Source organism: Cricetulus griseus, chromosome 2, assembly GCF_003668045.3.
Source record: "Cricetulus griseus strain 17A/GY chromosome 2, alternate assembly CriGri-PICRH-1.0, whole genome shotgun sequence".
NCBI lineage: Eukaryota > Metazoa > Chordata > Mammalia > Rodentia > Cricetidae > Cricetulus > Cricetulus griseus.
Window position 1 is genome coordinate 286867824 of NC_048595.1, and position 17291 is coordinate 286885114.

The 17291-nt window shown below is 44.0% G+C and overlaps 1 protein-coding gene across 2 annotated transcripts in view; it reads left to right on the forward strand.

The window, feature by feature from the left end:
* Zdhhc14 (zinc finger DHHC-type palmitoyltransferase 14) overlaps window positions 1-16942 on the forward strand; it is a 235773-nt gene extending 218831 nt beyond the window's left edge. The window contains exon 9 of one of the 2 annotated variants that reach the window (XM_027401061.2): window positions 15906-16942. In XM_027401061.2, coding sequence (XP_027256862.1) covers window positions 15906-16307 — 402 coding nt within the window. In that variant the 3' untranslated portion in view covers window positions 16308-16942. The remainder of the gene's footprint in view (window positions 1-15905) is intronic. The other variant, XM_027401062.1, reaches the window with a different exon arrangement.
* Window positions 16943-17291: the final 349 nt, after the last annotated feature.

Consider the following 17291-nt stretch of genomic DNA (forward strand, 5'->3'; position numbering starts at 1 on the left):
CTTTGGTACAATTTTAAAAAAGCACACAGTGGAAGGTCAACCAGATGGCTCAGTGTGCAAAGTTGCTTTCCATCCAAGGATACAAGCCTGATGACCCTAGTTGGACCCCAGAACACACATAAAGCTACAAGGAGAAAATCACGTCTGCCAAGTTTTCATCTGTCCTCCACACACATGCTGAGCTATGCACACACCCATATCCACACACACAAATGAAGTAATAAACTTTAAATCATTTTAAAAGCACATGGAATAATTCCCTAAAGGGCAAGTTGGGGTTTGTTTTGGAGGATAGTCTTTGTTTTCATCTCTTTGTAAATGCTGCATCCTGGTGAAGAAATGTAGAAAGGGGATGTGTACAGGAGTTTCTCCCATAGTCTTTCAGTTCCCATAGTCAGTCTTCCTCATGTTCCCTCCCCTATGAATGCCTACTGTGGGGAGAGATTTATCGTCAGTCACTCATACCCTAAGGGGGATGAGAATCAAATTTCAGGGATATATAAATTTCAATGGATTAATATTTGACTTGGATTAAAAAGCATTTCAGGTTAGGTGTGGCGGTGACTCGTGCCTCTAATTTCATCACTTGGTATATGGAGGCAGGAGGATTAGAAGTTTAAGGTCATCCTCAACCACATAGCAAGTTAGCTAGCTTAGGCTGCATGAGGTCATGTCTCAACCAGGAGGACTAGAAAGATGGCTCCATGGATAAGAGCACTTCCTGTGCATGCATGAGGACCTGAGTTCAGATCCCAGCACCTATCTAAGTTAAGAGTCAGGCATGACATACAAATGCACTTGTCACCTTGGTGTCTGTGGTGGAATTAGGAGGATTGCTAAAGCTTGCTGGCCACCAGCCTGCTTCTGGTTTCAATGACAGACCCTGTCTCAGAGGAATAAGGCAAGGAGTGACAGAGCAGAACACCCAGGGTCCTCCTCTGGCTTCAGTACTGGCACATACACCCACACACAAGGACATAGGCCACACTTATACACATAGATGTTTATGTGAACATACATAAACAGAAATTTTCCAATTTTAATAATAATATAGCAGCAGTAGTAAATGTGTGTTTTAGTGCTATTTTTAATACTTCGGCCTCAATATCTACAAAAGTCTCTAATAATTGGTGTCAGTAGTGCTAGTTAAGAGAGAGAGAAGGAATGGGGTTGGGACTAATTACTGAGTGTCAATAATTGCTGGGCGTCACTTTACTCCATTCTTTGCATTTATTTACATCTCATTTAATCTTCTCAAAGGTGAAGTGTTAATGAGATCAAGTGAGAGCATGCTAATTGTCCCATTGAGGAGACGAACTCCTCAATGTTAGGTATGTGACACAGCTAAAGGGGTGGGGCTGAGCTGAGGTTTTGTCCTTGGTAGTCTGACTCCATGAAAAGTGCTCTTTCTAACCCTCTACCCCGGGGCCTCTACGTGGAGGCATTTTCATGGAGAGGAATGTTTTTATGTTGAAGTATTCACACCCCACATGCTTTCCCTGCAGAATGTGATTCATTTGCCACAGTCACAAAACCAGGTTGTGCCTGAATGTGTGACCTGTCTACAGTCTCTTCTAAGGTAATCAATATGCCCATCTGTGATGGTTAACTGACATCACCTCGACTGCGCCTGGATTCCTAGGGGACAAGCTTCCAGGCCCCCGTGTGTGGTTATGTAGGGATTACTTAGACTGAGTTAGCCTCTGGGCACACCTCTGAGGGTTATGTAGATTAACTGAAGAAGAACCATGCTAAAGAGCAACATCCTTCTTCCAGTTTGAGTACTGGACTGCATGGAAAGGCAGAAGCTAGCCTAGCATGAGCAGTGCTCTCTGCTCCCTGATGGTAGGCACATTGTGACCATGCTGTCTACCCTGGCATAAAGGACCATCCAACTGAAAGACGAAGTAAAACCAACCTTCCTTAAGTTGTGTTTATCAGGTATTTTGTCTTAAACAAAACAACAACAACAACAAAAACAACTAATAAACTCTTGTATGCTGTCAGTTTCTGCTCCGTTGCAAGTGGCAGTGTTAGTAAATGGACTTAATGTTCCCTCTCTACATCTCTACATGCTCCCAATCCAAACTATTTGAAACACTTCAGGCTGGAGCTTCTGCACGGGTACATATCGGGTGATGCTGCTTGGGATCTGTCTTTTTTTTTTTTTTTTTTTTTTTTTTTTGTTTATCACACAGGGTTTCTCTGTGGCTTTGGAGGCTGTCCTGGAACTAGCTCTTGTAGACCAGGCTGGTCTTAAACTCACAGAAATCCGCCTGCCTCTGCCTCCCGAGTGCTGGGATTAAAGGTGTGCGCCACCACCGCCTGGCAGGGGGGTCTGTCTTTAATAAATAATGTTCTCTGCATTAGTCCTCTTTTGCTTCCTCTAGGGCTTCTGATTATACATGTTAGACCATTCAATATCAGGCCAGGGGATAGGTTCCTGTGGCCCCGAGTGTGTTTCTGCAAATTCTCTCAGTTCCTTTGATTGGATCATTTCTTCTTATCTGATGTTCACTTATTGTTTCTTCTACCATCTCCAGTCCACTGCTACACTCCTCCAGGGACTTTGGTTACTATGCCTTTACGTCCATAATTTTCCTTTGGTGCTATCACATTTTCCCATTTCTTTGTGTGTCTGTTGATACTTTATTGAACAATAGGTATTTCGGATGGTCTAGTGTCTACTTTAGATTTTGTGATCTTCTTTTGAAGAATGACCATTCCCATTTTAACCAGAAATTCAGCTGCTGGTTAATCACCTTGAGCTTTTATAGGCTTGTATCACGTTTGGTTTGTGCAGGACCGTGGAAAGTCCACAGGGCTTTTCAGACCCTTCAAACTGCTGTCTGCTATGAAGAACTTGTCCAAGTTTAGTTTTCAGTATTGTCTTACTTTAGGACACAGTTCTTTTGTTTTTGTTTGTTTGTTTGTTTGTTTCAAGACAGTGTTTCTCTGTGTATCCCTGGATGTCTTAAAACTTGCTTTGTAGACCAGGCTGGCCTCAAACTCACAGAGATCCGCCTGCCTCTGCCTTCCAAGAGTATTGGGATTAAAGGCGTGTGCCACCAAGGCCCAGCCCCCTATTCAACTCTTTACATCATTGTAGCTACTGCTTTGTAGGTCCTGATAGAGATCACAGCCCTGTGCTGAGTATTGGAGACCCCCTGTATCCCATCCCTACCTAGCATCCTCCAATGTCCTAACCCTCAGATCCAGCCACTAGTATCCTCATACCAGACCTCTATTTTTTCCACCCAGCAGGGCTGCCATGCTGTGGTCAAATGCTAGCCCTTGGAAAATTTGTTTGGTCATAGAACTCACCCTGTGTATTTTCTCTTAGAATTTACCATTAGGCTTAGAATTTACCATCATGCGTAGTTTACTTTCACCACTTACCACCGTGTGCATCTGTCATTCTGGTCATTTTTGTATGCTGAGTGTTTAGCTGTCACTTGTCACTCCTGAAAGTAGAAGTCTTGTCTCTATGAGAAAAGGACAGAAAATGTTCCCACATACCCAGAGACATGGTCTCACTACCTTCTCTCCCAGTAATAATTGCTGAATTTGACGTAAGAGATGATCTCTGTATTGGCTACTCTTCTGTTGCTGTGATGAAACGCCATGACCAAAGGCAACCTACAGAAGGAAGGGTTTATTTGGTTTCTTTGATTCCAGAGGGGAAGAGTCGGTAATGGTGGGGGGGAGGTACCTCAGCAGGAAGCCAGAGCAGCAAGCTGAAAGAGCAAACTGCAAGAGGAGGGAGGCCATAGACTCTTAAAGCCTGCCCCCAGTGGCGTATCACCTCCAGCAAAGCTCCACCCTCATAAAGGCTTCACAACCTCCCAAACATTGCCACCAGCCAGAGACCAAGTGTTCTGGGAGGACATTTCATGTCCAAATCGCCACAATCACTGTGACCAAAACCCATCCCAGTACCTGTGACCTTAAAGGAGAAGCATCTGAGGAGAGAAAAGGTCCAATTTGTTTGAGGTTTATTTTAGAACCAGCATCCTGATGAAGAAATCAATTCCTCTGTAGTGGGGAAAGTGCACCTGGAGAAACCTGCAGTGTTTTAGGGAGGAGATATTGTGGGCTTGAGAAGCATCAGATGAACACCCTAAGACTGCATCAGAAAAAAACAATGGATGAATGTAACTAGGGAGGAGGCACCTGAGTACTCTGGAGGTCTGTTCCCTCTCGGAAATGGGGAAAGTCACCGATAACTTAGCATCTCCTGTAGGCTGGAGGTGGTGGTGCTTATTTAGCACCTACGCTATCATCCTTCAGCCACAGATCCCACAGGAGGATGTTGGGGCAGTGTTAAGCTATTAAGCAGCTCCACGCTTGAAGTAGTACCAGAATTGCAGGCACAGCTCTGTCACCTGAACGCTGGTGAAATTCTGAGCAACCACACTCTGTTCTGTGCAGATTATCCCAGGGTTAGCCAGGGCTCACATCTTCAGTCCCCTTTTGTCACTGCCTTATAATTTTACTCAGCACTGGTGTTCTGTCTCACAGGGGTATGCACACACCGGTACCATCCTGACACCACCCATGCCAGGAAGAATGGATGTATGTTAGATTGGTAAATAAGTGATGCTCATAGCATTAGAAACTATACATATTTATATTTTGAAGCTGTAGCTACAGAGACCCCTTATATTTGGGTCTTTTTAAAAATAACTTACTATAACTTAATATTTGATATCCTCCTTATTAGAGCTTGTCTCTGAAATGTTCAAGGCCTGGTCCCCACCTTTTGGGAGGTGGCAGAATCCTACAGAGGCAGAGCCTAGTTGAAGAAAGACTATGGAGAGTGTGAAGGGGTTCTTGGGGACCCAGCCCCTTTTTTGGTTTGCATTTTGCCTGTCTGAGGTAAACAGGCCTTCTCCAATGCTATAGCCCCATCACAGCATATCGCGTCTCCTCTCTGCAGGCCCAGAGCCATAGGGCCACGTGACCATGGGCTAAAACCACAAAGCCAATAAATATGTCCTCTTCTTAAATTGGTTCACCCAGGGACTTTGTGTCAGAGTGGCTGGAAACTAACACCACCCTTAATCCAATGTCACACGAGGGAGGCCAGGGTAGCAGTTCCCTCTTAAGCTGGGGCTGCAGGAGTCTCCATGCTGACTCAAAAATCCAGGAACTGTGGGGAAGTAACTCAAGCAAAATTGAAGACCAAATCACTCATCCTAACTGAAGTCTGCATTTCAGGTGGACTCAGGGAGGTGTGGTAGTCATCTGACTACAGATGTGTGCCCATAAGGCCCCGGATGGGACTTCACAGCCTAGCAGAAATAAACCCTGTCCAGCTTGAACCCTTCTGACAGAATTGGAGCAAAAGCTATGAGGAATCTAAGCCTTTGTAAATGTGTATATAGACTGCCTAGAAAATTCTTAGCATTCCAAAAATGTAGACTTTCCTCCAAAAACTAGGTTTATTTCAGATAAAATATCAGCCAGAATAGAATAGAGTGAACCCCAAGTTTTACCCAAAAATCTATGGAAACTAAAAGTAAATGATCTTGCTGATGTTTTGCTTTTTTTTTTTCTGGGTGGGGGGTGTTTTAAGGTTTTCTCTTTGCTTTATATTTATTTATTTACTGTGTGTGTGTGTGTGTGTGTGTGTGTGTGTGTGTGTGTGTGTGTGTGTATCCACACATGCACCCAGTGGTGCATGTGGAGGTCCAAGCACATCTATGGGAGTCAGCTTACTTCTCCTGTCATGTGGGATCCGAGACGGAGTTCAGGCCTTCAGGTTTGGCGGCACACACCTTGACCCGCTGACCCAGCTTGACAGCCCTCTGTGGTATCTTCATACTGAAACATTAAATGCTCACCTAGTGTGTAGAATGGAAACAGCTGAAACCATAATTAATTTCTTTTCCATTTAAACATGGACACTGCTTTTGAGCTGTGGCTCAGAGCCAAAGTCCCAGGGCTCCAAACACAAAGGTCTGCTGGTAGATGCTCAGACACAGCCAGCTTCCACTCTGTTCCCAATCATTGTCTGACCAACTTTTAATCTAAAAAGTTCAATAATTTCATATGACAATAACCAGTGTTTGACTAATGAGGCCCTTTTAAAGAATTATTTTGAAAATGAAAATATTAGGTTTTCCCATGTGCTGTTCATGAGATGAACTGTCACCATCATAAACCTGGGCACTCTTTCCTCTTATGATCGTGTAATTCAGATATGCCTTGGATGCAGAGCCACCAAATTCAGAGACAAACACACAAGTGGTGATAGCGCCCTCTACTGCTGGAATGTAAAAAGCCCTGAAATGAAAAGCTAGTGGCAGAAAAAGGCTCAAGGTGAGGGAGGGAGCTGCATTCTGTGCCTGTGTGGAGGGGGGAGGGGGAGAGAGAGAGGAGAAAGGGAGAGAAGAGAGGAAGGACCGAGAGAAAAGGCGAGAGAGGGAGGGAGGAGAGAAGATGAGAAGAAAATTAAAACAAATGATGGGGGAAGGAAATCAAAGAAAAAAAAACCTCAGGAAAATATTTAGAATACATAGGGACAGAGAGGAAGAAAATTAAATATAAACATCAACAAGGGTAGGGCAGAATGGTTAAAGCCACTTGCAGCCAAGCCCGAGGACTTGAGTTTGAACCCTCGTACCTCCTACAGGGTGGGAGGAGATCCTCAACTCCTAAACGTTATCCTCTGAGCTCCACATACATGCTCTCTCTCTCTCTCTCTCTCTCTCTCTCTCTCTCTCTCTCTGTGTGTGTGTGTGTGTGTGTGTGTGTAATACAATTACAGTCCTGATTCATCTGATTCGATTTCTTGAAGGAGATGCTCACTGCAGACACTATAGTACAGAAATTATAAATTCCAGTGTACAGAGCCCTTGTGCAACCACTGGGTAAAACCTGATGAGGCCCGACCCTGTTCCTCGTTCTCATCAATACAACAGTGATACAGGCAATAATACCCTGCAGCAGATCTGGGCCCCATGTGCCCCCAGAAGGGGCTGGTTTTCTAGACAGAAGTCCATCTGAATGAGTTAGATGGGTTTTCTTTATATATATTTTTTTATTGTAGAAACAATCTTATTTTACATATCAATCCTCCCATTTCCTCTCCTTCCCATCCTCTCATGCCCCCCCACCAAGTCCCCCAACCCCCACACCCACTCCCCAAGGATACTGAGGCCCTCCATGAGGGACCATCAAAGTCCTTCACATCATTTGGGGAGGGCCTAGCCCTCCTTGCTGTATCTGGGCTACAATAGTATCCCTCCATAGGGAATGGGCTCCCAAAGTCCATTTGTGCTCTAGGGATAAACACTGGCTCCACTGATAGAGGTCCCATAGACTGCCAGGCCTCCTCACTGGCACCCACATTCAGAGGGCTTGGTTCTGTCCAATGCTGGTTCCCCAGCTTTACATCTAGGGTCTCCGTGCTCTCACTAGGTCAGGTCAACTGTTTCTTCGGGTTTCTCCAGCACCGTCTTGTCTTCTTTGCTCATCACTCCTCCCTCTCCACAATTGGATTCCAGGAGTATGGCTCAGTGCTTAGCTGTGGGTGCCTGTTTCTGCTTCCATCAGCTACTGGATGAAGGCTCTAGGAATGGCAACCAACGTAGTCATCAGTCTCATCATAGGGGAAGAACAGCAAAGGTAGCCTCTCCACCACTGCCTAGATTCTTAGTTGGGGTCATCCCTGTGGATCCCCGAACATTTCTCCAGTGCCAGACCTCTCTCCAAACCTATCAGTATAGGCTCCCTCTATCAAGGCATCTCATTTCTTGCCCTCCTCTATTCCTCCCCTTTCTCAGTCCTGATCCCTCCTGTTCTCTAACCCCTCCCCTTATCCTCCTGTCCCCTTCCCACATCCCTCCTCTCCACCCCCCCCCACACCATGCTTCCAATTTGTCAGGGGTTCTTGTCCCCCTCCCCTTCTTCGGGGGAACATGTATTTTTCTCTTGGAGTCATCATTGTTCTCTACTTTCTCTGGTGGTGTGGATTGTAGGCTGGTAATCCTTTGCTCTATGTCTGATATCCATATATGAGTGAGTACATGCCCTGCTTGTCTTTCTGTGATTGGGTTACTTCACAGGCAAATGTATGGTTTCTTCCAGTTCCATCCATTTGCCTGTGAATTTCAAGATTTGGTTGTTTTTTTGCTGCTGTTGGTGGTGGTGGTGGTGGTGGGTTTTTTTGTTTTTGTTTTTTGTTTGTTTGTTTGTTTTGCACTGAGTATTTATCAATGTACCACATTTTCCCCATCCATTCTTCAATTGAGGGGCATGTAGGTTGCTTCCAGGTTCTGGCTACTACAAATAATGCTGCTATGAACATAGTTGAACATATGTTCTTGTTGTATGAATGTGCATTCTTTGGGTATATGCCCAAGAGTGGAATTGCTGGATCTTGAGGTAGACTGATTCTCATTTTCCTGAGAAACTGCCATAACGATTTCCAAAGTGGTTGTATAAGTTTGCACTCCCACCAGCAGTGGAGAAGTGTTCCTCTTTCTCCACATCCTTTCCAGCATAGACTGTCATTGGTGTTTTTGATTTTAGCCATTCTGGCTGGTCAGTGTAAGATGGAATCTCAAAGTTGTTTTGAGTTGCATTTCCCTGATGGCTAAGGATGCTGAGCACTTTCTCAAGTGTCTTTCAACCATTTTAGATTCCTCTGTTGAGAATTCTCTATTTAGCTCTGTACCCCACTTTTTAATTGGATTGTTTCATGTTTTGTTGGCTAACTTCTTGAGTTCATTGTATATATTGGAAATCAGCCAGCCTCTGTCAGATTGGGGTTGGTGAATATCTTTTCCCAGTCTGTGGGCTGACATTTTGTCTTGCTGACTGTGTCCTTTGTCTTACAGAAGCTTCTCAGTTTCAGGAGGTCTCATTATTAATTGTCGATCTCAGTGTCTGTGCTACTGGTGTTATCTTCAGAAAGCGGTCTCCTGTACCAATTCGTTCAAGGGTACTTCCCACTTTCTCTTCTAAGAAGTTCAGTGTGGCTAGATCTATGTTAAGGTCTTTGATCCATTTGAACTTAAGTTTTGTGCATGGTGATAGATACGGATCTATCTGCAATCTTCTACATGTCAGCATCCAGTTATGCCAGCACCATTTGTGGAAGGTGCTTTCTTTTTTCCATTGTATAATTTTATCTTCTTTGTCAAAAATCAGGTGTTTGTAGTGTGTGGGTTAATGTCAGGGTTTTCAATTCGATTCCATTGGTCTACCTGTCTATTTGTGTGCCAATACCAAGCTGTTTTCAAGACTATAGCTCTATGATAGAGCTTGAAGTCAGGGATGGTGATACCTCCAGAAGTTCCTTTACTGTACAGTATTGTTTTGGCGCTCCTGGGCTTTTTATTTTTCCATATAAAGTTGAGTATTATTCTTTCAAGGTCTCTGAAGAACTGTGTGGGATTTTGATGGGGATTGCATTGAATCTGTAGATTGCTTTTGACAAGATTGTCATTTTACTATGTTGATCCTACCTATTCAAGAGCATGGGAGATCTTTCCATTTTCTGGTATCTTCTTTAATTTGTTTCTTTAAAGACTCAAAGTTCTTGCTATACAGGTCTTTCACTTATTTGGTTAGTGTTACCCCAAGATATTTATGTTGTTTGTGGTTATTGTAAAGGGTGATGTTTCTGTGATTTTTTTTCTCAGCCCATTTATCATCTGTATATAGTAGGGCTACTGATTTTTTTTAGTTAATCTTGTATCCTGCCACTTTGCTGAGGGTGTTTATTAGCTGTAGTAGTTCCCTGGCAGAGTTTTTCAGATCACTTATGTAAACTATCATATCATCTGCAAATAGTGAAAGTTTGACTTCTTCCTTTCCAATTTGTATCCCCTTGATCTCCTTTTGTTGTCTTATTGCTCTAGCTAGAACTTCAAGTACAATATTGAAGAGATATGGAGAGGTAGACAGCCTTGTCTTGTTCCTGATTTTAGAGGAATTGCATTGAGTTTCTCTCCATTTAGTTTGATGTTGGCTGTTGGTTTGCTGTATATTGCCTTTATTATGTTTAGGTATGTTTCTGTTATCCCTGATCTCTCTAGGACCTTTATCATGAAGGGATGTTGGAATTTGTCAAAGGCTTTTTCAGCATCTATTGAGATGATCATATGATTTTTCTTTTTCAGTTTGTTTATATGGTGAATTACATTGATGGATTTTCATATGTTGAACCATCCCTGCATTCCTGGTATGAAGCCTACTTGACCATGGTGGATGATTTTTCTGATGTGTTCTTGGATTCAATTTGCCAGTATTTTGTTGAGTATTTTTGCATCAATGTTCATGAGGGATATTGGTCTATAGTTCTTTCTTAGTTGTGTCTTTGTGTGGCTTGGGTATCAAGGTTATTGAAGCCTCATAAAAAGAGTTTGGTAATGACCCTTCTGCTTCTATTGTGTGGAACAGTTTGAGGAATACTAGTATTAGCTCTTCTTTGAATTTCTGGTAGAATTCTGCACTGAAACCATCTGGCTTTGGGCTTTTTTTTTTTTTTTTTTTTTTTTGGTTGGGAGATTTGATGACTGCTTCTATTTCATTAAGGGTTATAGACCTATTTAAATTGCTTCTCTGTTCTTGATTTAACTTTGGTAAGTGATATCTATCCAGAAAATTGTCCATTTCCTTTAAATTTTCTAATTTTGTGGAGTACAGGTTTTCAAAGTATGACCTGATGTTTCTCTGGATTTCCTCAGTGTTCTTTGTTTTGTCCCCCTTTTCATTTCTGATTTTGTTAATTAGCATGCTCGCTCTCTCTCTTCCTTTTGGTTAGTTTGGATAAAAGTTTGTCCATCTTGTTGATTTTCTCAAAGAACCAACTCTTTGTTTCATTGATTCTTTGTATTGTTTTCTTTGTTTCTACTTTATTGATTTCAGCCCTGAATTTGATTATTTCCTGATATCTATGCCTCTGGGGTGAGTTTGCTTCTTTTTGTTCTAGAGCTTTCAGTTGTTCTGTTAATTCTCTAGTGTAACTATTCTCCAGTTTCTTCATGTGGACACCTAGTGCTAAGAACTTTCCTCTTAGCACTGCTTTCAAAGTGTCCCATAAATTTGGGTATTTTGTGTCTTTGTTATCATTGAATTCTAGGAAGTCTATACTTTCTTTTTTTTTTCATTTCTTCCTTGACCCAGGAATGGTGCAATTGCACATTGTTCAATTTCCATGAGTTTGTAGGGTTTCTGGCAATGTGTGTTGTTGAATTCTAACTTTAAGCCATGGTGATCCAATAGGATACAGGGGGTTATTCTAATTTTTTTTTAATCTGTTGAGATTTGCTATGTTGCCAAGTATGTCGTCGATTTTAGAGAGGATTCCATGTGGTGCTGAGAAGAAGGTATATTCTTTTGCATTTGGATGGAATGTTCTATAAACGTCTGTCAATCCCAATTGGGTCATAATTTGTTAGATATTAGGATTGCTACACCAGCTTGTTTCTTGGGTCCATTTGATTGGAAAATCTTTTCCCAACCCTTTACTCTGAGGTAACATCTGTCTTTGAAGTTGAGGTGTGTTTCTTGTATGCAGCAGAAGGATGGATTCTGTCTTCATATCCATTCTGTTAGCCTGTGTCTTTTTATAGGTGAGTTAAGACCATTGATATTGAGGGATATTAATGACCATTGATTGTTGATTCTTGTTTGTTTTGGATTTATTGGTGGTGGTGTTATTGTGTGTGGGTTTCCCTCCTTTTTTTCTTTTGGTGTTTGGTAATGTAGGTTTATCTATTGTCTATGTTTTTGTGAGTGTAGTTATCTTCCTTGGGTTGGAGTTTTCCTTCCAGTACTTTCTGTAGGACTGGATTTGTGGATATGTACTGTTTAAATCTGGCTTTGTCATGCAATATCTTGTTTTCTCCATCTGTAGTGATTGAAAGCTTTGCTGGGTACAGTAGTCTGGGCTAGGATCCATGGTCTCTTACTGTTGGTAGAATATCTACCCAGGAACTTCTGGCTTTCAGAGTTTCCATAGAGAAGTCGGGTGTAATTCTGATAGGTCTGCCTTTATACGTTACTTGGCCTTTTTCCTTTTCTGCTCTTAATATTTTTTCTTTATTCTGTTAAGTTTGGTGTTTTATTATGTGGTGAGGGGATTTCTTTTTGTGGTCCAGTCTATTTGGTGTTCTGTAAGCTTCTTGTACTTTCCTAGGCATATCCTTCTGTAGGTTGGGGAAGTTTTCTTCTATGATTTTGTTGAATATGTCTTCTGTACCCTTGAGCTGTATTTCTTCACCTTCTATATGTTACAATAAATCTTTCCACCAAAAGCCGCCTGAGCCCCACCACCACATGTGAGCTTTATGCCAGCCGCCCGCCTGAGTTAGGGCCCAAATGAATACACGGAAACTTGTATTAGGTACAATGTTGCTTAGCCAATGACTAGGATTCTCATCTGTTAGCTCAGTCTTAACTATCATAAACCTATATATTTTATAAGACTTATCTTATTGGACGCCTTATTGGCGTCCCTCCTTGCCAGTGGATCACATTGTGCTGGAGCAGGAGCGTAGGGGAAAAGAGAGAGGATTCCTGTTTCTCCTTCTTTAAATATGAGTCTCCTTGCTATGTCACTTCCTGCCTGGATTACCATTTCTCTACTACATTTCCCAGAATCCTCTTTGACTCCTTGTCCTGTCTAACTTGCTGTCTCATTGGCCAAACAGTATTTTATTCAACAATCAATAAGATAAACATACACAGAAGTATTTTCCCCATCATCTATACCTATTATTCTTAGGTTTGACCTTTTCACAGTATCCCATATTTCCTGGATATTTTGTGTTAGGAATTGTTTGGACTTGAGATTTTCTTTGGTCAATGATTGTATTTCCTCTAGTGAGTCTTCAACAGCTGACATTCGCTCTCCCATCTCTTGTATTCTATTAGTTTTACTTACATCTGTAGTCCCTGATAGTTTACCCAGTTTTTCTATTTCCAGCATCCCCTCATTCTGTGTTTTCTTTATTTCAGCTTTCAAGCCTTGAACTGTTTGAACTGTTTCCTTCACTTGTTTGGTTGTTTTTTCTTGACTTTCTTTACATTCTTTAAGGGATTTGTTTATTTCTTGAATTTTTTCGATTGTCTTTTCCTCCATTTCCTGTATTTTTTTATTTCTTTAAGGGATTTTCTCATTTCCTCTTTGGGGGGGTCTCTAATATCTTCATAAAGTTGTTTTTAAGGTCCTTCTGCTTCACCTGTGTTGGGGTATTAAGGTTTTGCTGGTGTAGAGTCCCTAGAGTCTGGTGGTGTCATATTGGTCCTTCTGTTGTTGAGTGTGTTCTTATACTGTTGTCTTCCCATTCCTTCTTCAAGTGAGTGCAGGTGGGGGTCTCTCCCTCTCCTCTAGTCTCCTGGTGGTGTAGGTGGACCAAGACTTCAATGTCTGCAACTCTGGATGGTCCAGCTTCTTCTGTTCTCCTCACTCAAGCATAAGGCAGAGAGGGGACAAGACTCAAGTGGAGGGTGGAGGGTGTTTGGGGGGGCAAGAGTGAGGTATAGCCAGATTCCAGGTGGTCCATCCTGCCAGGGTAGGTCCACTCTCCCTGCAGAGCAGGCCCAGGAAGATCCCAGGGAGTTGGGGATGGTGGGAGTTGGGCCCTGAGCAGAGCCCACACTCACCTCAAGCAGAGGACAGAGGGTGGAGGTGCCAGATGGGTTTTCAGAGACACAGGGGCAACCAGGAAAGACTCACAATTATGCCGACCCATCCTTTAAGATGTTTAAACAATATGTGGGGCTGGTGAGATGACTCAGCAGTTAAGAACACTGTCTGCTCTTCCAGAGGACCAGGATTCAATTCCCAGCACCCACATGGCAGCTCACAACTCTCTGTAACTTCAAGATCTGACACTCTCACACAGATACACATGCAAACAAAACACTAATGCACATAATTTTTTTTAAAGAAAAAATGTGTGTAGAAGTCAGGGTTAAAATAGACACGTGGAAAGATTGCTGAGTGACTTATTCAAGTTTGTGTTTGTCCATGCCTATGTGTGCAGGTGTGAATGTAGGGTACAGTGGAGGCAGGGGTGAATGTGGAGGTCAGAGGTCAACCTCAGGTGGTGTTCTGCCATTGCTGTCCACCAGTGTTTTCTGAAATAGTCTCTCACTGGCCTGGGCTGGCTGGCCAGTCAGTCCTAAGAATCCAGCGTCTGTGCCTTCCCAGCACTGGGAATACAGATACATGGTGCCACCACCACCCCCATCTCGTTTTTGGGAATCATATTCAGGTCTTAGTGTTTGCACAGCAAACATTTTACCAGCTGAGCCTCTCCACAGCCCAGATGGCACCAAATGTCACCATGATACTAATGAAGCATTTTCAACAGAGTTCCAGCCAGTGACATAGTTCGTTTTCATTGTTTTTTAGCAAGCCACAGTCTACCTGGTAAAACACCAAAGTGTGACTTGCAGGAGGGGACACAGGTATGAGTGCCTCTGTGAGAAAAGGAAAACACATATATAAAGAATGTGACCTCCAAAGGAAAGGTGCCAGCAAGAGGCCTGGAGCCTCAGCTTTCCCAGTTTCATGGTGCCCCCACCTCCAGGCCATAGTTGTTTAAGTCAGCAAAGTGATGTTTGTAACTTCATAGCCCCACCTGCTTGTTTCCTTGAGATTCCATTGGCTGGGATGAGACAAGACTCTCCATCCCCAAGGCTGTCCCCACCCAGACTTCCCCTTTGAGCTCCCCACTAGCCCTGAAGCCAGGGGCTTTCTACTTCTAATACCTGCCAACTCCTTGGAGCCTTAGCCTTTCCATCTAGGCTCAGGGAGAAAAGGGAACTTGAGAAAGGCGTGCTCTGGGAAGGGTGTGCACACAACAGGGAATGAAATAGAGATTTGCAAGCTTCAGCAGTTGCTCTCACTGCCCCCACTAAGTTTGTGTACCTGTTGGCTGCTTCTGGCAGTAACAGGGCTATTGGTGTGTGGTTCTAATCAGGGATTACTGAACCAGTAAAGACAACATATGTGGTGGTGGGTGGTTTGCAGTCAAAGGTCCCCAGCCTCAAACACTAGACCCATCTAGATATGAAGTCTTGTGTGCCTTATTCCTTCCTGTTTAAAGAGAGAATTCTAGCATGCTTGCTCCCCAGAGCACGCACCATCAGCTAGTAGTTTGACACGAGATTCACACTCGTTTCTCCTCCTTGCTGTTGGTGGAGCTGCCTTCTAACTCTACTGTGAGGCTCTGAGCAAGATAGAGTTTATGATTCCGTGTTCTGTGCAGCTTCTTCTGACTGTCCTCGAGCTTATATACACTTCAAAGCCAGGGTGGGCATCCCGCAAGCCAGACATGTGTCTCACTGCTGTGTGACATTAGGCCGTAATCCCAGCACATAGGAGGCAGAAATGGGTACCTGAAGTAAACTGGCCAGCTAGACTAATCAAATTTGTACATTCTGAGTTCAAGTGAGAAGCCCTGCCTCAGTATATAACCTGGGAGGCAGGGAGATACCTGATTTCAGCCTACATACACAAGTGCACATACAAACACATGCACGCATATGTATACACACTTGAATCCACATCACATGCAAATAGACACACAAAAGCACTGCGAAGCAGTGGTCTCAACTGCTGAGGGAGGGGAGATCCTGTGACTCTTTTCTAGGCATGCTTTACGTGTGGAATGAAGGCCATGAGTATCTTAACTTGTAGAAGATTGTGCACCCTGGAAGCCCACCAATGGGCGCCTGCTCCTCAGAGCACTTTATTCGGCCACTCACGTTTGTATGTGTCAGTGTGCCGGGATTTCTCCGATGTCTGCTCCTTGCATCTGCCTTACTGACAAGTCACTAACGGTTTCTCTTCTCCCACACCCATCCTCCCCTGTCTCACCCTCTCCCTTCCCTGCCTCCTCTCCATCTTCTCTTTGCTGGCTGCTGCTGCTCTCCAGTGCGACCAAGACCAATGCATTCAGAGCACCAAATTCGTTTTGCAGGCCGCAGCCACTCCTTTGCTTCAGAGCGAGCCGAGCCTCACCAGCGAAGAGCTGCATATGCCTGGAAAGCCAGGCTTGGGCACACCATGTGCTAGCCTGACACTGGGTCAGCCCACACCACCCTCCTCTATGCCCAATCTTGCCACTGAGGCCACACTCTCAGACATTATGCCCCTAAAGGACGAGCACGGGGCCCACCAGTTTCTGACCCCAGACGAAGCACCCTCACCTCCAAGGATGCTTGGGGCAGGCAGCCCCCTAGCGCACAGCCGTACCATGCACATGCTGGGCCTGGCCAGCCAGGACTCTCTTCATGAAGACTCTGTGCGGGGCTTGGTAAAGCTCAGCTCCGTGTGACCTGCATGGCCAGCCCTGGGACCACAGGTGACAAACAAGCAAAAAGAAAACAATGGACATAGCGCCAAGTGGACATTTTATTTGGAATCTGCCGGGCGGGCCAGGGGAGGGAGGACCCTCCGGAGGAACCTGGAATTGGAAGAGGCTGCGTGGATGCAGCACCCTCTGTCGGCTGCCCTTGGGACAGACACGAGGAAGGTTTTCGACACTGGCGACCAGACTGAAATTGCACTTAATGTAATGCTACTAATTGAAATCGACCCGCCGTTCCATTTGTTCATTAAAACAAAACAAAACAAAAATCCTAAAGGGAAAAGCCGAGCAGGCATGGGTTTGCATGCCACACGTGTGTCACAGCGGTGGTATTCTGACCCCCTCCGTTTCATTCTTTTCAATCTTGTGAAACTATCCAGAGCGACAGACTGAGCCCAACGGCCGATGTCATCCTGCCAGGACTTAGCTGTATGCGGATGGTCGTCCCCTGCTGCAGAGGGCTACTGGGGCCCTGCTGCAGACAGACATTTAGCCTTCTGTCAGCGCTTAGACAGGGTGTTGTATTGTGCCACCGTTTACCAGTCCTCGCCTCCTGTGTGATGAACTTCCTGTGGACAGCCAATAAAATGACTCCTCTGCTATTTTTTTTTGATCTGTATACAGTTGTCCTTAACAGCTTATATGCAAAGAGTCACTTGTTTGTTTGTTGTTTACATTATCTCTGGTAAGGAATAATTCAGTACAGCTAAAATTCAGATTTTTGGATTGTGGGGTTACAAGGTTGCTTCTTAGATGGGAGCTGAGCTTGCCAATAGTCCCCAGCCCTTGACACCAAACAAAATGTTTTTAAAACAGCCTCATCAGGGTTTGCTCTGCCCTTACAGCCACCCACACTGCTATTATGTGTAGTAGGTAAAGGGAAGGGTACCCAGGAGAAGGGATATTGTCTTGTTGCCTTCTTTGCGATGTTGTGGTGTTGCAGAACCTCAC